This window comes from Bos taurus, chromosome 9, assembly GCF_002263795.3.
Source record: "Bos taurus isolate L1 Dominette 01449 registration number 42190680 breed Hereford chromosome 9, ARS-UCD2.0, whole genome shotgun sequence".
NCBI classification, from domain to species: Eukaryota; Metazoa; Chordata; class Mammalia; order Artiodactyla; family Bovidae; genus Bos; species Bos taurus.
The window spans coordinates 81293340-81316129 of record NC_037336.1 but is presented as its reverse complement, the minus strand read 5'-3'; the positions used below and the strand labels follow the sequence as shown (position 1 = coordinate 81316129).

General features: G+C 40.2%; 1 protein-coding gene across 1 annotated transcript; it reads right to left on the bottom strand.

Annotated features, from left to right (window-relative positions):
- Positions 1-48: 48 nt before the first annotated feature.
- On the bottom strand, positions 49-16503 carry LTV1 (LTV1 ribosome biogenesis factor). Its single transcript, NM_001075326.1, has 11 exons — positions 16376-16503; positions 15257-15388; positions 14221-14394; positions 8708-8795; positions 5412-5553; positions 4799-5054; positions 2549-2676; positions 1522-1661; positions 976-1028; positions 587-787; positions 49-454 (listed from the first exon to the last, which is right to left on the bottom strand). Exons 1-11 carry the CDS (start codon positions 16376-16378, stop codon positions 344-346), a joined length of 1428 nt encoding a protein of 475 aa, NP_001068794.1. The 5' UTR covers positions 16379-16503; the 3' UTR covers positions 49-343.
- Positions 16504-22790: the final 6287 nt, after the last annotated feature.

Below are 22790 nucleotides of genomic sequence, written 5' to 3'. Positions count from 1 at the left end.
AGGCAACTGGGACAACTGTACAAATAAATGAAGAATAAATCAATTCCATTTAAGTTATGAAAACATTTTTCCTTTAATTTATCCAAACATTTCATGTCCATTGTCATTTATTTAAGCAAATTTAAGCCCATAATATTAAATTCTAAAATATTACAATATTTACAAGACAGTTGGCAGAGAAAACTTGATGATATAAATACAAATACCATACTGTTTTTTAAAAAATACCTGCCAATAAAAATGGCAGACTGAATAGTTTTCTCTCTTTGAAGATCCTCGTTTATTTTTTAACGTAACGAGAAGTCCCTAATGGGGAAAGCACCTTATCTTAAATGTTCCACTATCATAGCTTTAGACCCTCAACATTCTTCTTCAAGTTCAGCAGCTCTTTTTCCTGCCTTCTTTTCTCCAGTTTGAAGGCTAATTTGTTGGCTTTCTTCTCCACTCTCCGTTCCTGTGCAAGAAAATGTTCATGTTATGAAAATCTTCACGCTGATGTAGACTAACTTTACAAAAGAAACTTCCCATGACCATACCTGCCCCGCCCCAGCTCTTTCTAGTTCTCACATCTGAGAGACTATTTTACCTTGCGCTCTTCTTTGATAGCTCGCTTTCGTGCTCTTTTGTCCTCTTTGCTTTCCCTTTTAAGACGTGGCTGGGTTGACGTCTTAGGGAGATCACTGTTATTAATCATCTGCATTCGTTCAACTTGCTTTGCTGTGAGTCCTTTCTTAGGTAAGACATTGAGAGGTATTCCTGTTTTAGAAGACAGTCGGATTTGTTTGGGCTGCAAGAAAGATAAAATGAAATTGGGTTATTTTCCACTCCTACTAAAAAACAGCTCACTAATGGCACATTTTGTTGCTTTTCATAATGGCACTGAAAGCCACAAAGAGGTAAAGCCCTGCGAAAATAATCTGTACGCTCCATTTCCTACACTGCACACTTCAAACAGCTCAGAACACGATGCCTTACCTTTGGTTGATATTTGATAAGCTGTGGATGGTTATATACATTTGAGTATGTACCTTAAAAAAAACACAAACACACAAAAATCATGTATTAACAAGTTCACTTTCAGTTCAGCAAAAACATCACCGAGTTCCTCCTATATTCTTTAGTGTTTTCACAGTTCAAAATAACAATGGTGTCTGCTATATTTTTAAATACTTCAATTTACAACTAAGTAACTGAAATGAATAGTCACTGAAAGGACTGACGCTGAAGCTCCAAATCTTTGGCCACCTGATGTGAAGAGCTGATTCACTAGAAAAGACCCTGATGCTGGGAAACACTGAGGACAGGAGTTTGAGCAAACTGAGGGAGATAGTGAGGGTTCAGGGAAACCTGGTATGCTGCAGTTCCATGGGGTTACAAAGAGTCGGACACCACTTAGTGACTGAATAAAAACAAACTGAAATATTTTCCCAAAATATGTACTTTTCCAAAAAATCAATGTACTCAATACTTTAAAATTACTACCATACTTTCAGCAGTAAAACGGATACTTAAGATACTTACTACAAATAGATTCACAATCCCACTTTTCTTTGGCTTCTTCAAGCACTACAGTAACAGTCTCTTCCTCCTCAGACCCATCTAGCTCATTCACTGGCAGGTCCTGATCCTCGAAGGGTTCAAGAGTATTCAGTTTTACACAACTTTTGGTTGAGTTTTCCAAAATGAAGATAGAGGAGGGGGAAAAAAATACCACTTATTATTACACTATATGTTACTGAAATTGCACTAAAGAGCTAAGGAAACAACAGCCTTTTTTCAAATTCACACACTCATTTGCCCCATCTGTTACTTACTGTCACAATTAGCTCTATCCAGCCTTGCATTTCCCCTGCCATTCTGCTGACAGGAAGGAAAAACCTATCTGTATCTTTACACAGTTTTAGCACATTAAACAAGATCGAAGTTTTCCTATATAACATTATCTTTTTTAAAGCCTTGAAAAGCATTAGCCCATCTGTCTCATGAAAGTATTTAAATAACTCAAAAAATGTAACCCTTGTCCTGCACTGGGATCTACCTATGATAGTCATCAGGCAACACAGATCTTTTGAGCAGATGTAAACACCTCATTAGTTTCTCTCAGAGAAATCACCTTGATGTGGATGATGATTTACCAAACGTTCGGCTACAAAGTTACGCTAATCAGGTTGAAGAGACAAACTCTGATCTACTTCTCAGAACACCTTTTCATGAAGATGAAGAGTATATATACTGAGAAGTCAGAATGAGTCTTCAGCCGAAGAGGCTAGAAGCACCATATCCTCCAAGTGCATGTGACCTTGTACTTTAACCCTGTGATTCCATCACGACTCTCAGGTCAAAGCTACAGAAAGTGGCTCTCAGTGTTTCCACTTACTGTTATATTCAGCTTCGGGACTCTTAATAGCAAAATATGAGCAAAAGGTTAGGGAAAATGTATTATTTTCAAAATATGGATTCTGACTGAGTAGTTTTTGAGATTCTGCTGTGCAATTACAGACTATTTGAAAATGAAAACAAGCAAGAAGTCAAATAAAAGTCACCATACTTCTCTGCCTTCTCTTTATAGTAGTCATTCAAAACTTCCTCTAAGCGATTACTGTCTACTTGAATGGAACCTTCCAGTTCAGCATTATCCAGAGCTCCAATTTCATCATCATCATATTGCTCATAAAACTTGAATGTAAAGAGAAAACATAACATGAAAAGTGAATGTGAAGACTATGGCATTTAAATGTTAATTTTACATTTTACTCCTGTACAACATTTAAGTCCTACCATGAGATCACAACTACTAATAAAGTATTAGGAGAGATTTAGCACCATAATAATACGATGTGGAAGACATTCTACTCAGCATTCTAAAACTGACATCAAGACTGAAAATAGGCTTTCATTTAACATGAAAATGACCACTGATATAAGAGAAAACGCCTACACAATGGGAGAAAATATTTGCAAATGTTAAGATCGTTAAGAGGTTAATACACAATATACATAAACAGTTCATAAACTCAACATCAAAACAAACAAAAAAAAAGCCCAAATAATCTGATTAAAAATGGGAAGAAGACATAAACAGACATTATTCCAAAGAGGAAATGCAGATGGTCAACAGGCCATAAAAGATGTTCAAAACTGCCAATTAGCAGGGAAATGCAAACCAAAACCACAATGTGGTATCACCTCATACCTGTTTGAATGGCTATCAGAAACAATAAAAATAACAAATACTGGTGAGGATGTGGAGAAAAGGGAATCCTTGTACACTGTTGATAGGAATGCAAATAGGCGTAGCCAATGTAGAAAACACTATGGAAGCTTCTCAAAAAACTAAAATAGAATTACCATTATGACCCAGCAATTCCACCTCAGGGTATATATTTGAAAGAAACAAAAACACTAACTTGGAAAGATGTGTGTATCCCAATGTTCACAGAAGCACTATTTATAATAGCTAAGGCATAGAAGGAACCTAATGAGTGAACTCCAGGAGTTGGTGATGGACAGGGAGGCCTGGCATGCTGCGATTCATGGGGTCGCAAAGAGTCGGACACAACTGAGCAACTGATCTGATCTGAAGCACCCATCAACAGATTAATAAAGATGCGGTATGTGTATACACATGTATAAACACACACACACAAGAATACTACTCAGACATAAAAAAGAATGAAATTTTGCCATTTGCATCAACATGGACGGACTTGAAGGGTATTATGCTAAGTGAAAGACAAATACTGTATGATATTGCTTATATGCAGAACCTAAGAAAATGCAATCAACTAGTGAATACAAAAAAGACTCAATACGGAGTACAAACTAGTGGTTACCAGTGGAGAGGGAAAGGACAAGGGGAAAATAGGGGCAGATTAAGATGCATAAACTATTAGGTATAAAATAAGGACATACTGTACAATATGGGAGAATACAGCAAATATTTTACAACTATAAATATTTTATAATAAATATAAATGGAATATAATCTTTAAAATTGTGAATCACTATACTACACACCTGTTATTTATATAACATTGTACATCCATTTAATTTTTAAAATGAAAGGAGGTTATTCTGTTCAGCTTGAACAAATCCTAGGCAGAAATCTTTACCTCAGAATATTTCAGATACTTCCATAGTCACTGATTATGCAAGCTAATAGACTGTGTAAATAAACGGTGTTAATGCACAAATTTCACTCTTTGTTTAGATGATGTTTACTGTATTATTCAAATGCTGTAAACACTGTCAGGCTTTGTGAAAGAATTAAGCAAGGGGTGATGTAACTCCTGAAAAGTGAGGTTATTAGTAACAGTTTGCCTAGTTCTTGGAGAAAAGAGGGAAATGAATACTCGCTGAAAAGGCAAAGTTAAAACCTTTATCTTAGGTATTTCTTGAAGGAATTTATTCATCATTTACTTAACAGTCTGAATTCCTGACATATGCCAGATACCGTATTAGGTCTTGGGATATAACAGTAAGAAAAACACTCAAAAAAAAAAGAAAAGGGAAAATGGAATTTTGTTTATGCCCAGGCCAATGCTTGAAGATAGCATACTCTTAGAGATTAGGATCAGAGAGGTTCAAAATCAAATTATCAGATTCTACGAGGAATGTCAGGAGGTTTGATCAGTCACTTTCTGACTTAAACACATTCTTTCCAGAATGAAAACTGGGGCCATTTTATGATCTGTTATTAAAAGACACAGTCTGACACTGAAAATTCTAGCTTTGGGTTCCAATGTCATAATGCGTACTAGGAATTGGTGTTAAAAGGCTCCCCATTTGGAAACCTTACCTTTTCAAACCTCTCATCATGTAGGGTCAGCTGTTCATTCCTCCTCATGACTGAGGACGTCAAGGAATACTCAGTAAAGCGACTTTTTGTTTCCTCTTCCCAGAAGAAGTGATTTTCTATAGCCCCAAGAGGTTTTCCAGGGGCAGACATATCCTCATCTGATGAGCCTGCACGGTCATATCTATCATCATCACTACCTCCTTCCTTCTCATCATCCACATCTTCCCACTCACTGTCATCTTCAGCCTCAGATTTCCTAAAGTCAGAGCCATAAATTAACTGTCAAAACAACTTGAAAAACAACAGAACCAAATGACTTTACACAAGTAAAATTTGAGGGTATTTCAGGCAGGATCCTTGTTTAGGCAAGAACAGCTGTGCTGCTTGACCTGTATGATTTGCTTGGAAAAGTAATGAACTAGCAATCAAGCGACTTGGACTTTAGCCCCATCTATTGATGGCTTGTAGGGACCTCAAGTCTTACATTTTCTATCCTAAAATGAGAAGACTCAGACCAAATGCTCTCAAAGGTCTCTTCCAGCTGTAACTAATGGTTATAGACCTATGGAAGCAACAGTCAGGGCATTCCTGCTTCAAAACAAACCACACATACTGTATCTCCATTCCCTCTTCCTCTTCTGTTGGCTTATTGGCCTGAAGAATGAAATCATCTTCAAGTAAATTATCCGGATTATCAAAATCAAAATCATCATCAAGAGCTGCAACAATGTCAGGATCAAAATCTAACCGAGGTCCTAGAAGGAAAACAAAAATTGAGCAGTAATTCCCAAGAAAGCATGATTCATTCACTTAACTAATATAATTCGGCAGCTATTACATGCCTGACTCTATATACTGAGGATAAAACAGTGATTAAAATTTTTAAAAGTTCAGGAATAAAAACATAACTGCAAGAAAATTTAAAAAAGAAAAAGTCCCTCTGGTTCGAATACCCACTGGGTAAAACACAGATCTAAAATATTAAGCTGTGTCTATTTAGAAAAATTCAAAGCTTTTACCCGCAGGAAAAAATTGGGCTTTAAATTCACCTGTTAGAAGAAACAAATTATTAGGCTGGTACAAAAGTAATTGTGGTTTTGGACTGTGAATTTTAAATCATTATAACTAGGCTCAAACACATCTTTATTAATAGGAACCATTATAATCAACACATTTTTGCTAACGAGAAATAAGCTTATTTCTATACTGTAAAAATCCATGATTCAGGATTCAATGAACTCTTTAGTTCAGTTCAGTGGCTGAGTCGTGTCCGATTCTTTGCAACCCCATAAATCGAAGCACGCCAGGCCTCCCTGTCCATCACCAACTCCCGGAGTTCACTCAGACTCACGTCCATCGAGTCAGTGATGCCATCCAGCCATCTCATCCTCTGTCGTCCCCTTCTCCTCCTGCCCCCAATCCCTCCCAGCAACAGAGTCTTTTCCAATGAGTCAACTATTCGCATGAGATGGCCAAAGTATTGGAGTTTCAGCTTTAGCATCATTCCCTCCAAAGAATTTCCAGGGCTGATGTCCTTCAGAATGGATTGGTTGGATCTCCTTGCAGTCCAAGGGACTCTCAAAAGTCTTCTCCAACACCACAGTTCAAAAGCATCAATTCTTTGGCGCTCAGCCTTCTTCACAGTCCAACTCTCACATCCATACATGACCACAGGAAAAACCATAGCCTTGACTAGACAGACCTTTGTTGCCAAAATAATGTCTCTGAAAGCATTTTCTACATCCTATTGGTTGTGGAAGTATTTTCCCTGCAAAGTTGTTGAAACGCTTGAAGAAGTGGTAGTCAGTTGGCGAGAAGTCAAGCGAATGTGGCATATGAAGTACAACTTTGTAGCCCAATTCATTCAGCTTCTGAAGTGTTGATTGTGTGACGTGTGATCAAGTGTTGCTGTGGAGAACTAGGCCCATTCTGTGACCAATACTGGCTGCAGGCTTTGTAGTTTTTGGTGTATCTCATTGATTTGTTGAGCGTACTTCTCAGCTGTAATGGTTTTGCTGAGATTCAGAAAGCTGCAATGGATCAGGCCAGCAGCAGACCACCAGTGATCATGACCTTTTTTTGGGTGCAAGTTTTACTTTGGGAAGTGCTTTGGAGCTTCTTCTCCATTCAACCACAGAGCTGATCATCCCCAGCTGCTGTATCAAATCCACTTTTTCACTGTATGTCACAATCTGATCAAGAAATGGTTCACTGCTGCACACAATAAAAGACACTTCAAAACGATTTTTTTGAGTTTCAGTCAGCTCACAAGGCACCCACTTATCAAGCTTTTTCACCTTTCCAATTTGCTTCAAATGTCGAATGACAGTAGAATGGTCAACACCGAGTTCTTGGCAACTTCTTGTGTAGCTGTAAGAGGATCAGCTTTGATGGCTGCTCTCAGTTGGCCACTATCAACTTCCTCTCATCAGCCACTATGCTCCCTCATCTTCAATGCTCTCATCTCCTTTGCAAAACTTCTTGAACTACTACTGCACTGTAAGTTGCTTAGCAGTTCCTGGGCCTAATGAGTTGCTGATGTTGTGAATTGTCTCCACTGCTTTATGACCATGACCCACTTTTGAACTCCAATAAAAAAAAAAATCGCTCAAATTTGCTTTTTGTCAAACATCATTTCTACAGTCTAAAATAAACATGAAATGAACAGCAAGTAATAAGTCATTAGTATAAAAACACATAAAGCAGGAAATGCACATTAAAATGATGTATAACATAACCACTTTTGCTAAAGAATGGATTCCCATATCAAAGGGCAAAGTTCAATAATGCAAATCACAATTACTTTTGCACCAACCTAACAAATATCTGTAGCCTGTGAAACTCCTGTCTTTTCAGACTCTTTGTCTTTCCAGACTATGAGATTTTATCAAATCCCAACCTGTTTCTTTAGCTGTGTTCTTCTATATGTAAAAATATTAAGAGTCCTAGAAACACTTCCAAGTTCAAACCTATAAACTGACATGGCTTTCAACACCCTTCACAGAGTGGCCATTACTTGACCTCCAGCCTTGTTTTACATTAACCCTTACCCTTCATTCCAGGCCTACTACAGATAAAAGGTGTGCAGATTCCTATATTTATGCTTTTTCTTGGAATATCCTCTCTTCCCCACCCTATCCCATCTACCTACTTAAGTTCTAAGACATCAACCACGACATCTTTGGGGCTTCACAACAATTCATTCATTTGTACTATGATTGAAATTTCCCATTCTTTGTCTATCTTTCCCACCTGATGATAATTAAGAGGTCAGAGACAATGTTTTTTTCTGATTTAACCCAAACTCGGTCATAGTGCAACTAAAAAATTTGCAGAATGGATTAAATGAATGAATGACACATGGCAAGTGTTGGTCAATAATTAAGGCAGTTTAGTAGGAAATATCAAACACCACATCTGTTGACTTCTGTTTGTTCATTTTAGTCCTGGTACTGCAAAAAAGAACCCAAACATGATTAATTTTTGGTGTATCTAGAATAGACGGTACGATGGACTTCTATGAAATACTTCTCTACACTCTTGGGAGAAATTCTGAAAGCACACAGATTAAGTATTCTCATGACTGCACCACACGAATGTAAGGCTACCTGAGTTACCACTGTTTCCTTTGTGAGAGGTTAGGTCAAGGCTAAAATTCCCCTACTAGATCACCAAAAATAATCTTCCCACTTTTCTCTCCAAATAGGAACTTTAAAGATTAAGAATTTGATGACAATAAAGAGACACTGATCACTGTTACCCTTCCTAATTTAATGATCTCTAATCTGAATTCAAACACATCTCAATTGTTCCAACACTTAATCAGGTACAGAAAAACTTTGTATCGTTACTATATGTTGCTTTTTGTAAAATACAGCTCTGTCCACCTGAAGTTAAAATTATACATACCTGAAACAGGAGCTGCTTTATTTAACAATCCAACATCTTCCTCAAACTCTGATGCAAACACTGAGGAAGGCAACTTAATTCCACTGGTCTTGAAAAATAAATTATGCAATGGTTAGATTTATTTAGAAATACTTTTGAACTACTAAGAGTTGAAGTGCCCCCCGAATTCACGTCCATCCAGTTCAGAAAGTGACCTGGTTGGAAACAGGTTCCTCATAGATGTAATGAGTTGACATGAGATGATACTGGATGATGGTGTGTCCTTATAAGGAGGCCACGCAAAGACAATAAGACACACAGGGAGAAAGGCATATGAAGATGGAGGAAGACTGGAGTGCTATGCCTACAGGCAACAGAAAACTAAGGATTGCTGGCAACTACCAGAAATTAGGAGACAGGCATAAAAAGATTCTTCCTGAGGCCCCGAAAAGGAACAACCTTCCAAAAGCTTGCTTTCGGACTTCTTGTGACAGAACACATCCCCGTTGTTTTAAGCCACCCAGTGGTAATATGTGGTAATTTGTTACGGCAGTTCTACTAACACAACCATATTCTGCATTGTCTCTCTTATACTCCAGTTACCAATTTTGAACATGTATATCCCCATCATGTCAAAAGCAACTTCTCTGTAATACTTCACAAAACTTAATCTAGTATATCACTTCACTTAATCCTATCGACTCCATGAGTTGTCAGCATGTTTTAGTCAAACACAAGCTAAGAAAGGTTAAATGGCATGACTGCCTGAGACTAGTTAAGTGAGGTTTGGAGGATTCAATCCTGGTCTCACAACTCCACTCTTCAAATTTCAAAACAAAATTAGTCTTTTCCTACCTAAACCAGAGGTAACGTCCTCATCTCTGGTATTGGCACAACTTTTCTCTGAATTGGTTGCTTAAATCCTAGGAAGATCATAAATCACTGTTATCCACTCATTGTTTTGAACTTCTGCATACAGTTACTTCATATCTATTTTCTGGGCACCATCTTACTCATGGCTAACCAGGGCACAGATGACAGTTAGATGTTGCTTAATCTACATCTAGTCCAATCTTTTATTCAGTTCAGTCATGTCCGACTCTTTGAGACACCATGAACTGCAGCATGCCAGGCTTCCCTGTCCATCACCAACTCCCCGAGTTTATTCAAACTCATGTCCATTGCATTGGTGATGCCATCCAACCATCTCATCCTCTGTCATCCCCTTCTCCCACCTTTAATCTTTCCCAGCATCAGGGTCTTTTCAAATGAGTCAGTTCTTCACATCAGGTGGCCAAAGTATTGGAATTTCAGCTTCAGCATCAGTCCTTCCAATGAACATTGAGGACTGACTTCCTTTAGTATGGACTGGTTGGATCTCCTTGCAGTCCAAGGGACTCTCAAGAGTCTTCTCCAACACCACAGTTCAAAAACATCAATTCTTTGGCACTCAGCTTTCTTTATAGCCCAACTCTCACATCAATACGTGACTACTGGAAAAGCCATAGCTTTGACTAGTCAGATCTTTGTGGGCAAAGCAATGTCTCTGCTTTTTAATATGCTGTCTAGATTGGTCATAACTTTCCTTCCAATAAGCAAGCGTCTTTAAATTTCATGGCTGCAATCACCATCTGCAGTGATTTTGGAGCCCCCAAAAATAAAGTCTGTCACTATTTCCACCGTCTCCCCATCTATCTGCCATGAAGTGATGGGACCAGATGCCATGATCTTCATTTTCTGAATGCTGAATTTTAAGCCAACTTTTTCACTCTTCTCTTTCACTTTCACCAACAGGTCTTTAGTTCTTCGTTTTCTGCCATAAGGGTGGTGTCATCTGCATATCTGAGGTTATTGATATTTCTTCCAACAATCCTGATTCCAGCTTGTGCTTCTTCCAGCCCAGCATTTCTCATGATGTACTCTGCATATACGTTAAAGGAGCAGGGTGACAATATACAGCCTTGACGTACTCCTTTTCCTATCTGGAACCAGTCTGTTGTTCCATGTCCAGTTCCAACTGTTGCTTCCTGACCTGCATACAGATTTCTCAAGAGGCAGGTCAGGTGGTCTGGTATTCCCATCTCTTTCAGAATTTTCCAGTTTGTTGTAATCCACATAGTCAAAGGCTATTACTGCCAGATTAAAACTCCTTGTCTACTCTATGTGTCCAGATTCCTGTTACTCAGTAATGGAACCTCCACATAAAATCAAGTCCAGTTCCTTACATCATGGACTAATTCAAAGTAATTTATGGAGCACACATGTGCTAGACACAATGACCCACAATACTACCTCATGTCCCTTCTTTCTGACTGGAATGATCCTACTCTCTTCAACAGACTCCACCCTTTTTAGTGGCCAGCTCAGTTTCTTCATTCTCCATGAAGCTCTTCTTGATTACTGTTCTGGAATTTTCCTGTGTCAACTCTCTCATTCTGCACACCGTACAATCTACTTCAACATGGGCTGGCAGATATTTTCTGACTGGTCCCTAAGCTTTAGTTTCATCTTTTCAACTACACAGTTGATAATGTAAGAGTCACCACAATGTGTTCTCTGCCCATGGACCTCAAAACTGTCCCATCCTCGGTCAAGGAGCAGGCAGGAAGCCAAGATGCGCACACTCACTGGCTCACAGACACAGCCTGCTGAAAGCCACTGAAGAGCACGAGTGCCTACGTAGTAAGCTGTCAGGGCTTCTAAAGAGTTTTTCAGGCGCATAAACATGGGCAAAGGTCTGGCTTTCTGCTGTAGAATCCTATTTCTTAAAAAATGTACTCAGATATAGTTCACATATCACAGTTCAGCCATTTAAAGTGCATAATTTAATCACTTTGGTACATATTACAATAACTTTTTAAAACCTGTGGTAAAATATGTACTTTTAAGACACTTTGTGATTATCTATCCTTGGACTCGGGGGTTAAAAAGAGGAGGATAACCTTGTGCTTAATGAATTACCTTTGGAGAAAAGAATCATATATATAGAGTTTAGACAGTAATTACATTTTGGATAAAGGCCTGTGACTTTTTTACTGGTTGCAACGATTCTGAATTGCTCTCTGCTGTGACAACACCTACTTTGCTTCATGAAAAAATCAGGGACTGACCACACATTACTAATTTCTTCACTGCCTTTCTGTACTGCTTTACTTTCTGTTTTTAGGGCATATTCAGTACTCCTGGTTTACTCACTTTGGTTGTTTGTTACACATTACAGTAAGAAACACATAGGACCCATCCATATTTTTGCATCATGCTACTGAAAACCAATGGCACTTGTTTTTCCAACATAATCCACATAGCCTTATAAATATCACTGAAGTGCCCTTCAATAGTCCTATTCTGTTAGAAGAGTTAATTAGATAGTGGTTACTTTTATCCAAAATTAATTAAACAATCTTTTACTGGCCAATACAATTTAGCCAGAAGAATGTTAGGAGTTCACAAAAATACACAGAACTGTACAAAAAAGACCTTCATGACCCAGATAATCACGATGGTGTGATCATTCACCTAGAGCCAGATATCCTGGAATGTGAAGTCAAGTGGGCCTTAGAAAGCATTATTACGAACAAAGCTAGTGGAGGTGATGGAATTCCAGTTGCTATTCCAAATCCTGAAAGATGATGCTGTGAAAGTGCTGCACTCTCACTTTATGCCAGCAAATATGCCAGCAAATTTGGAAAACTCAGCAGTGGCCACAAGACTGGAAAAGGTCAGTTTGCCTTCCAATCCCAAAGAAAGGCAATGCCAAAAAATGCTCAAACTACCGCATAATTGCACTCATCTCACACGCTAGTAAAGTAATGCTCAAAATTCTCCAAGCCAGGCTTTAGCAGTACATGAACCGTGAACTTCCAGATGTTCAAGCTGGTTTTAGAAAAGGCAGAAGAACCAGATATCAAATTGCAAACATCTGCTGGATCATCGAAAAAGAAAGAGAGTTCCAGAAAAACATCTATTTCTGCTTTATTGACTATGCCAAAGCCTTTGACTGTGTGGATCACAAGAAACTGTGGAAAATTCTGAAAGAGATGGGAATACCAGACCACCTGACCGGCCTCTTGAGAAATTTGTATGCAGGTCAGGAAGCAACAGTTAGAACTGGACATGGAACAACAGACTGGTTCCAAATAGGAAAAGGAGTCCGTCAAGGCTGTATATTGTCACCCTGCTCCTTTAATGTATATGCAGAGTACATCATGAGAAACGCTGGGCTGGAAGAAGCACAAGCTGGAATCAAGATTGCTGGAAGAAATATCAATAACCTTAGATATGCAGATAACACCACGCTTATGGCAGAAAGTGAAGAGGAACTAAAAAGCCTCTTGATGAAAGTGAAAGAGGAGAGTGAAAAAGTTGGCTTAAAGCTCAATATTCAGAAAACGAAGATCATGGCATCTGGTCCCATCACTTCATGGCAGACAGATGGGGAAACAGTGGAAACAGTGTGAGACTTTATTTTCTCCAAAATCACTGCAGATGGTGACTGCAGCCATGAAATTAAAAGATGCTTATTCCTTAGAAGGAAAGTTATGACCAGCTTAGATAGCATATTCAAAAGCAGAGACATTACTTTGCAGGCAAAGGTCCATCTAGTCAAGGCTATGGTTTTTCCTGTGGTCATGTATGGATGTGAGAGTTGGACTGTGAAGAAGGCTGAGTGCCAAAGAATTGATGCTTTTGAACTGTGGTGTTGGAGAAGACTCTTGAGAGTCCCTTGGACTGCAAGGAGATCCAACCAGTCCATTCTGAAGGAGATCAGCCCTGGGATTTCTTTGGAGGGAATGATGCTAAAGCTGAAACTCCAATACTTTGGCCACCTCATGCGAAGAGTTGACTCACTGGAAAAGACTGTGATGCTGGGAGGGATTGGGGGCAGGAGGAGAAGGGGACGACAGAGGATGAGATGGCTGGATGGCATCACTGACTCGATGGACTTGAGTCTGAGTGAACTCCGGGAGTTGGTGATGGACAGGGAGGCCTGGCATGATGCGATTCATGGGGTTGCAAAGGGTCAGACACGACTGAGCGACTGAACTGAACTAAGCAAGAAGTATGGACTGGAGGAGCTTATGATCACATCTTCCCCAAGGAAAAAGTCTAGACTATGACAGGACTGGAGAAGAGAAGCAGCGGAAATTGATGCTTTTTGTATCTCTACTTTCTGTCTATAAACCCAATATATTCATCTTTTTTAAGTGCCAAAAGTGATATAAAAGTTTAACAAGAAAATTTACTATACACTAGTACTAAACTAAAAAGACGGACTTCCCTGGTAGTATAGTGGGTGAGAATCTGCCTGCCAATGCAGAGGACATGGGTTTGATTCCAGGTCTGGAAGATCCCACCTGCTGTGGGATCAGCTAAGCCTGTGCTTAGAGCCCATGAGCAGCAACTACTGAGGGCAGATTCAGCTCTCTAGCTGACACCATTTCTTGCCTCAAACAGTTACCTTGATTTAAAAGTGGTGGTTTACTCACTCACGGCCCCTCACACACACTCACACTTGAATTGCTAAAGAGTCTTACTGAAGTTGCTAAAGGCTCTTCTCTCCCATCTCCCCTGTAAGGTGCGCCGAAGGGACTTGTGGGAATGAGCTCCGAGGGCCCAGACGGTTCCTTCAGGTGCTGCAGGTAGTCGTAGTCGTCGTCAAAGAACACTCCATACTTCCTCTGCTCTGCTCGCCTTTCTTCATCTTTTATCTAGGACAATAAACAAAATGGACATAGTACCTACTCCAAGGACAAAACCCAGGAACCTTCCAATGAGCACAGCTTTCAGAACATGGGGCAGATGACCCATGAACACTCTGGCTGATAGGAATGAGACAAAGACTTCTTGACAAACTCAGGAAACACAGGATGCCACATAAAATTAAAATGGAATGAAAACTGTTTCTCCTTCCATTAGATACTTCTGTGCAACAATTCAAGCCAAGAAACACACACACACTATTTTACCATGTCATGTGGAGAATTAAAAGACTAGGGCGCACTGGAAGGTAAGTACAATTTCCTGAATGTATACGCAAAGAAACTTCTCAAGGCATAACACCAATTGGCTTTACAACAAAGCTAAATATGCCTGGGTTCCCCAATACTTCCTTCCACATTACCCACACTTAACAAGTATACTCTGACTGATAATTACCAAATCAACCTTTTAAAAGCTCCCTTGCATTTTCTAAACCTAAATGAGTTTTACATTTCATGAGATGACCAGGAGGCAAAAATACAGTTTGTGGTTATGAAATGCCAATATCTCATGGAAAGCATAGACTGAGCATATGGTTGTGCCCTAAATAACCCAATAAAGCATTGTTGCTGATGGATTAGTGAATATTTTCCATTACTCTACAAGACTGCTCACTTAAACATCTCCAATAAAAATATTCTCTCAATCAAAATAAACATGCATGATGTTAAAATGACCATATTTACTGAGAATTAAATCACATATTTTGTTTCCCAGAAGATCAGTTATCTGAGAACAGCACCTGACTAATATAATTAAAAACGATCAACAATCCACCTACAAACTTACTGGCTATAGAACAGGACCTACCTTCTGTGTAGGCAACAGAACCCTCTGGGGTGCAGTCTCATCTGCTGCTAAAGGATCTCTTTGGCTCCGGTGGACCAGGTGAAAAGACACAGCTTTCTTCTTCTCTATAAAGGGCTTTTTCTTCCTGTGAGGCTTCAAAGAAACAGAATCACAGTAATAAATCAGAACAACAGCAAAAAATAGTTTATATCCCACACAGGCATCTTCAATAAGTTATGGAAAGGATCAACAGATTGTCAAAACCTGCACTTTCAGGGCAGGCAACATCAACTATGTTAAAAAAAAAAAAAAAAAAGGCAAAACAAAACAAACTACCTTCCTTCAACAAACCTTTTTTGGGAGGTACTCCGTGCCAAACCTAGTTATAGGTGCTGGGAATATAGCAATGGGAAAGTTAAAATTCCTGTTCTCCACAAGCAAATCACCGAGAGCCGGGTTTCAGGTGAAGGCAAGCAAAAGGAAACACAGGGATGGGTAACGACTCAACAGTTACTTTCAAGTGGGGGCTCAGAGAAGGTCCCTCTGAGTCTGAACCAGAATGGTTCACACCACCACAGGAAAATCTGAGGAAGAGTTACAAGCAGGAGAAACACTTCCTGTACCAACTATTAATACCATGACACAACAGCTGAAATTGAAATACAAGATTCACCATCGTTCTACCTTCTCGTTTCACTGCACAACCTCGAGTTTCTAAACTGAAAGATCATTCCAGTTGAGTAGGCCCAATCTTAGAAGCTCCTCTTCCCCAGAGTAGACAGATGAGCAGACACCTGCCACTGCGACGTCTGGAGAGACGAGCAAACCCCTCTCCGCCTGACGTCACGGAGCACTGGGTGTCGCATCTGTGTGCCTTGTTATAGGTTTTTAGGCCTCTAGGAGGGTAAAGGGTAGGCCATCCTCTTCTGTCTACTCCACAGGCACGCTAGGCCGCAGAAGCCCCACTCTAAACCGCAAACTATGCCCGCGGTGGTGAGGGTGACCCAAACTGGGACAGTGGGCCAAAAGCCGCCTGCCTTCACTTTCGGACGTGCCATCCCAGTTCCAGGATGCAGAAGCCGTTGGCTTAGGGGACCCAGCCTGGCCTCTGCCAACCAGGGCGCCCCAACTCCTACTTACCATGCTTGCAGCCGCGCGGCACTCACGCCAAACAGGGACGACAGCACTCTCCTAGTCGGACGGAAGGTGACAGGGGATCTCCCGAACGCCTCTGAGAATCAGCTCACCTCCCAGTCTTTGCTCCACTCCACACGTGCGGCTCCAGGAACCGGCTGGAAATCACTCAGCAGGCCATGGAAACGGACCAATCGCCGAAAGGCTGAAGGATCACGACCGGAAATTACGAAAAGCTCACGCCGGCTCAAGGATCGCGAGAAACTATTGGTGGGTGGGGCTGTTTCCACTCCCGGGAGGGCGGGTCTTTTCTGTCCGTAATTAAATCATCTGGGGAAGGGAGTCGTGGGCGCTTGTGCGAGATGAGGCGCGAAAAGGGGTCGCTGTTTATGGGCGAACTTGCTTTTATATCGCCCTCTGCTCAGAACAGAAGCCACGGATCTAGCATCCCCATTGACAGTTGTATTTCCTGCCTATTCCTCGCCGTAAACAAGACAAACAGAACACACAAATAAACTGCACAAAAGAAAGGTGGCCACTCTCCTGGGTCCTCGACGTTTCAAGTTCCCTTTTTGGGTGGGACGCAGAGCTGGTTGCCTTAGCAACGGAGGATCCTCGGTTCAGTCGCTCAGTCGTGTCCTACTCTTTGCGACCCCATGGACTGCAGCACGCCAGGCTTCCCTGTCCATCACCAACTCCCAGAGCTCACTCAAACTCATGTCGATTGAGTCTGTGATGCCATCCAACCATCTCATCCTCTGTCGTCCCCTTCTCCCACCTTCAGTCTTTCCCAACATCAGGGTCTTTTCAAATGAGTCAGTTCTTCACATCAGGTGGCCAAAGTATTGAAGTTTCAACTTCAGCATCAGTCCTTCCAATGAATATTCAGGACTGATTTCCTTTAGGATGGACTGGTTGGATCTCCTTGCAGTCCAAGGGACACTCAAGAGTCTTCTCCAATACCACAGTTCAAAGCATCAGTTGTTCGGTGCTCAGCTTTCTTTATGGTCCAACTCGCACATCCATACATGACTACTGGAAAAACCAAAGCTTTGACTAGACAGACCTTTGTCTGCAAAGTAATGTCTCTGCTTTTTAATATGCTGTCTAGGTTGGTCATAACTTTTCCTCCAAGGAGTAAGCATCTTTTAATTTCATGGCTGCAGTCACCATCTGCAGTGATTTTGGAGCCCCCAAAAATAAAGTCTCTCACTGTTTCCCTTGTTTCCCCATCTATTTGCCATGAGGTGATGGGAGAAGATGCCATGATTTTAGTTTTCTGAATGTTGAGCTTTAAGCCAACTTTTCACTCTGCTCTTTCACTTTCATCAAGAGGCTTTTTAGTTCCTCTTCACTTTCTACCATAAGGGTGGTGTCATCTGCATATCTGAGGTTATTGATATTTTCTCCCGGCAATCTTGAGTCCAGCTTGTGCTTCATCCAGTCCAGCATTTCTCATGAAATGGGGCCTTGCTATTCTAGGCAGCACTTAGGCTTAATCAGGTCATTATTTTCCACTTAATGAACTGTGTTCAAACATCCAGTTAACAACCCTTCCCCCCAACTCTGTTGACAGTCGAGGCATTCAGACTAATATATTCAGAATCTCTTTGGTGTTTGCATACCTTAGCTTAGGAGGTGGAAACTAATGTTTATTCTTTTTCAAGCTATCCCTCAAACATTTGGTCATAGTTTAAGCAAAGGCTATAAGCATATCTACTTAGGGCTTCCCTCTTAGCTCAGTAGGTAAAGAATCTGCCTGCAATGCAGAAGACTAGGGTTTGATTCCTGGGTTGGGAAGATCCCCTGGAGAAAGAAATGGCAACCCACTACAGTATTCATGCCTGGAGAATCCTATGAACAGAGGAGCCTGGCAGACTACAGTCCATGGGATCACAAGAGTCAGGTACAACTTAGCAACTAAACTACCACCACCATATCTACCCATCACCACCACAAGATTTCAGATGGGTGCTGGCCCACTCTCAGAGCTTTTCCTGGGCAAAAGAGGATGGTAGTGTAGTCAAGTTTTATCAGCAGGCCTTTCTTCAAATTTGTATTTCCTCTTCCCAATTTCTGGTGTCTTTCCAAAGTCTAATTTTCCTTGAATTGTGTCTTTATATCTTACCTATGGTGGTGCAATGGTAAAGAACCTGACTGCCAATATAGGAGGTGCAAGAGACATGGGTTCCATCCCTGGGTCAGGAATATCCCTTGAAGGAGGAAATGGCAACCCACTCCAGTATTCTTGGCTGGAAAATTTCATGGACAGTAGAGCCTGGCAGGCTATAGTCCATGGGGTCGCAAAGAGTTAGACATATCTGAGCATTACAATTATAAATTTCTATGGAATATTACACTTTTATTACAGTGAAAATTACAGACAATTTAGGATCATAGAACTTGTGTTAGAATAATGCTTTGTAACAGGGATACTATCAATACAGAACACTCCTATGTGCTTCACATTCAATATAATTAAGCTTCATGAGTGAAGGTTTTGTTTTGATCTGTTTTGTTTACTACCTTATCTATCTTTAGGACCTAAAATTGTGCCTGGCGGGTACACTCAATAAATACTTGTTTAAATGAAGTAACATTCTGACACTTTATCTGAATTATCTTAGATCTTCCTGACCATAGCACTATGAAAGAGGTACTATTATAAACACTAAGTCAAAGCAAGTCAAATCAGAATTGGATGGGTTTGCTTGTCTAAAAACATGCATCATTTCCCACTGAAGCAAAATTTCCCCCTATAATATTGAATAATAATAGTAGTATACTTGGTATACTAGCTGAAATTGGTTTCTGGCCTTTGTTTTACTCTTATTGTGTAACCTGGGGCAAGACACCTTCAGTTTACTGACCCGAATGTAAAATGGGATGAGAATATTAACACTTACCCCATGCGATTATTGTTAAGTGAGAAACCACACGTGAAATGCATGGACCTGTGCATGGCTTGTGATCAGTGCTCCATGAAGGTGAGCAATCGTTCTCATCTCAGCTAAGTGTAGTTATTTACCTATCATCATTGTCGCCTTAGAATCGCCAGCTCCTGAAACTAGGGCCTTCAGCATCTGAGATCTGTCAGTGAATATGTTCTTTGCCTCACTTCACATTCACATCATAGGAATCTGTAAGCTTGCCTCTTGACCCAAACTATCAGCTTCCTGGAATCCTAATCCTTTTGCTTTCTTTTCATTTCTGGTGCCATTCATGTCACTTAAATTACATGCATAGATTTTTTTTTACTTGCTTCTAGTTCATAGTAATTGTACGTTCTTTAAAATTCTTTTTAACTGCACATTGATATCACTTGCTTTCTGCTTACTGACTCCCATTCTTAAGAGTCACAAGTACATATATTTCATTGGTGAATACACTTTGGAAATACTGATCCAAATTAATTTTCTTTACTGTATCTTTCCAATTATAAAATGATTCTTGAGTGTTCTTTGGTACATTTCAGTTGTGTTCAAAGCACTCAGATGATGTGTAAATGAAATGATTTTACAGTCTTGGAGGCAAAGTCAGGTGATGAAGAAATAGTTTATTAAAATTTCATTGTAGTACTTTCTTAATAGTCTTAACCACATTGTCTGCGGGGGTGTTTTTATCCTTTTCCACAACTTCCGTTACATGTGCTGATGAGTCTCATCTTCCTCTCTATAGCCCAGACCTTTTCCCTGACTTTCAGAGTCATGGATCCAACTGTACATCTATTGGCATATAGCTGTAGATGCTAACCTTTCATAATTGAATAAATACTCTAGAGAGAAAGAACTGGCATTTTCAGTGCTCACTTACCTAATGGTGTGTTCCTGGATGAACTTTAAACTTTGGTTGGCCCAAGTCAGACAATCTGGAATAGGGAGTCCTCAACGTAGAAAATAATTTGCCCCTATTTGTTCTTCTTGGAGAAGGCAATGGCACCCCACTCCAGTACTCTTGCCTGGAAAATCCCATGGATGGAGGAGCCTGGTAGGCTGCAGTCCATGGGGTCACTAAGAGTCGGACACGACTGAGTGACTTCACTTTCACTTTTCACTTTCATGCATTGGAGAAGGAAATGGCAACCCATTCCAGTGTTCTTGCCTGGAGAATCCCAGGGACGGGGAAGTCTGGTGGGCTGCCGTCTATGGGGTCACACAGAGTCAGACACGATTGAAGTGCCTTAGCATAGCATAGCATTTGTTCTTCTGGGTATACTCAGCAGTTCAAATTCAAGCCATAAATGATCCTTTCCCACAGTTTAATAAGTTTGTTACCTCTTTAGTTCAGTCCCTGATTCCTTTGAAATCTTGGTCATTGCCTCACTGAGTCTTCTCCAACTTTTATTAATCTTGCTACCATATTACTCTTTCTTAAAGACAACTCTTGGATTATTCTGACTCAGAATTTTCCAATGAGTCTCTGCTGCCTATTCAATACCTCCCAGAGGCCTTAGTCAGTCCTCAAGATCTTCTGCAGTTTCACCACAGACCAGTTTCACACTACCTTCCTTTTATTTTTCACTCCAATTGAATGAGACCAATTTTCCCCCAAATACAGTATGGACTCTTTCAGCATTACTTTGTTTACATCATTCTCTCCAACTGGAATTTTCTTCTATTTTGTAACATCCCACTCATCCTTTTAGGAGGGACTGAAATTTTTCTCCCACTATTTGGTTCCTAGAAATGGCACCACTTGTAGCTAAAGAGCAAAAAACCTTTACACAAATGTTACATTTTAAACCTTTCTCTAGAGTTTTATGCATTCTACTACTAGTGTCCACTTTTTACAGGACAGACTTCAAAGTTCACAAACTGGACAAGGACTTGGGTTGTCCGGACAGCAGTGCTTGGCAGCAACTCCATGCCATGTCTGAGTGTAGGTCCCACGAAGAGTTTAGTCAAATTTAGTAAAATTTAGTAAATTTGATGCTATGAAAGCACTGCAGAAAATGAGAAAATTGTCTCTTACCTCCATTAAGTTTTATCTTATTTATTTCTTGGCTGTGTTGCACAGCATGTGGGATCTTAGTTCCCAGATCAGGGCTTGAACCCACACCCCCTGCACTGGAAGTGCAGTCTTAACCACTGGGGAAGTCCCTCTGTTAGGTTTCACAAAGTAATCATTACTGATTCTTTTGGCTCTTTTCCCTTACCCTACACACCTGAAATAAAACATTTTGGTTACGAGGAAAAAATAAAGTAATGGTTCCATGTAGAATCTGGTTTTGTGTGAGAAAAATGGAAAGTGGTTGTTGAACTACTACACCTATCTTGGAGATGCACCCCTGAGTTTTAATAGCATACTTGGGTCCAGTTTTCAAACCTACTCTATCTTTTTGGTCCCGATCTTTTCTCTTACAAGTCCTCCCTCTAGGGTTGTTTTTGTTCAGTTGCTCAGTCGTGTCCAACTCTTTGTGACCCCATGGAACTGTAGCACACCGGGCTTCCCTATCCTTCACCATCTCCCAGAGCTTGCTCAAGCTTATGTCCATTGAGTTGGTGATGCCATCCAACCATCTTGTCCTCTGTCATCCCCTTCTCCTCCTGCCTTCATTCTTTCCCAGCATCAGGGGCTTTTCTAATAAGATGGCTCTTTGCATCAGATGGCCAAAGTATTGGAGCATCCATTTCAGCACCAGTCCTTCCAATGAATATTCAGGGTTGATTTCCTTTAGAATTAACTGGTTGGATCTCCTTGCAGTCCGAGGGACTCTCAAGAGTCTTCTCCAGCACCACAGTTCAAAAGCATCAATTCTTTGGTGCTCAGCCTTTTTTATGGTCCAACTCTCACATCCCTACATGACTACTGGAAAAACAACAGCTTTGACTAGATGGACGTTTGTCATAAAGGTACACAAAATTGCTTTTCAACTTCCATTTCATACCTTTGCCCTTGTCTTAGAGCACGAAGGAGGTTCACATATAATTTCTAACCACTGCTGAACAACAGGAAAAGTATATTGCAATTCCTTTTCTAGTCAAAATATGTTCCCAAGCTCTCTCCTTGCCTGTAAACATATTAAAGAGTAGGCATAATGAGGAAGTCTGTCTATTTTCTATATTACTAACTCTAAAGGGACTATCTTATTTTTTACACATTATAATGTGAATGAAAACAGCAATTTCAAATCTCCTCAGAGGTAAAAAAGACAGACACAAAAAGACAGCTTATTTTAAAATAAAATGTAAAAATAAACTGTAAGTTGCGGTTTAAAGCAGTAATTCTTTAGAAGATATTTTTAATTAAAGGTACAAACCGTGAGGACCTGCATACAAAAAGTTATAAGTCAGGAGGAGTTGAAATTACAGGCAATTAGAAAAGCTATCTTATTCTTGCTTTACAGGTATGGACTCTGAGCCTTTAATTTAGAAATACTGAGCCCTGTCTGAATGCAACAGAAACTGGAACAAACTAAAGC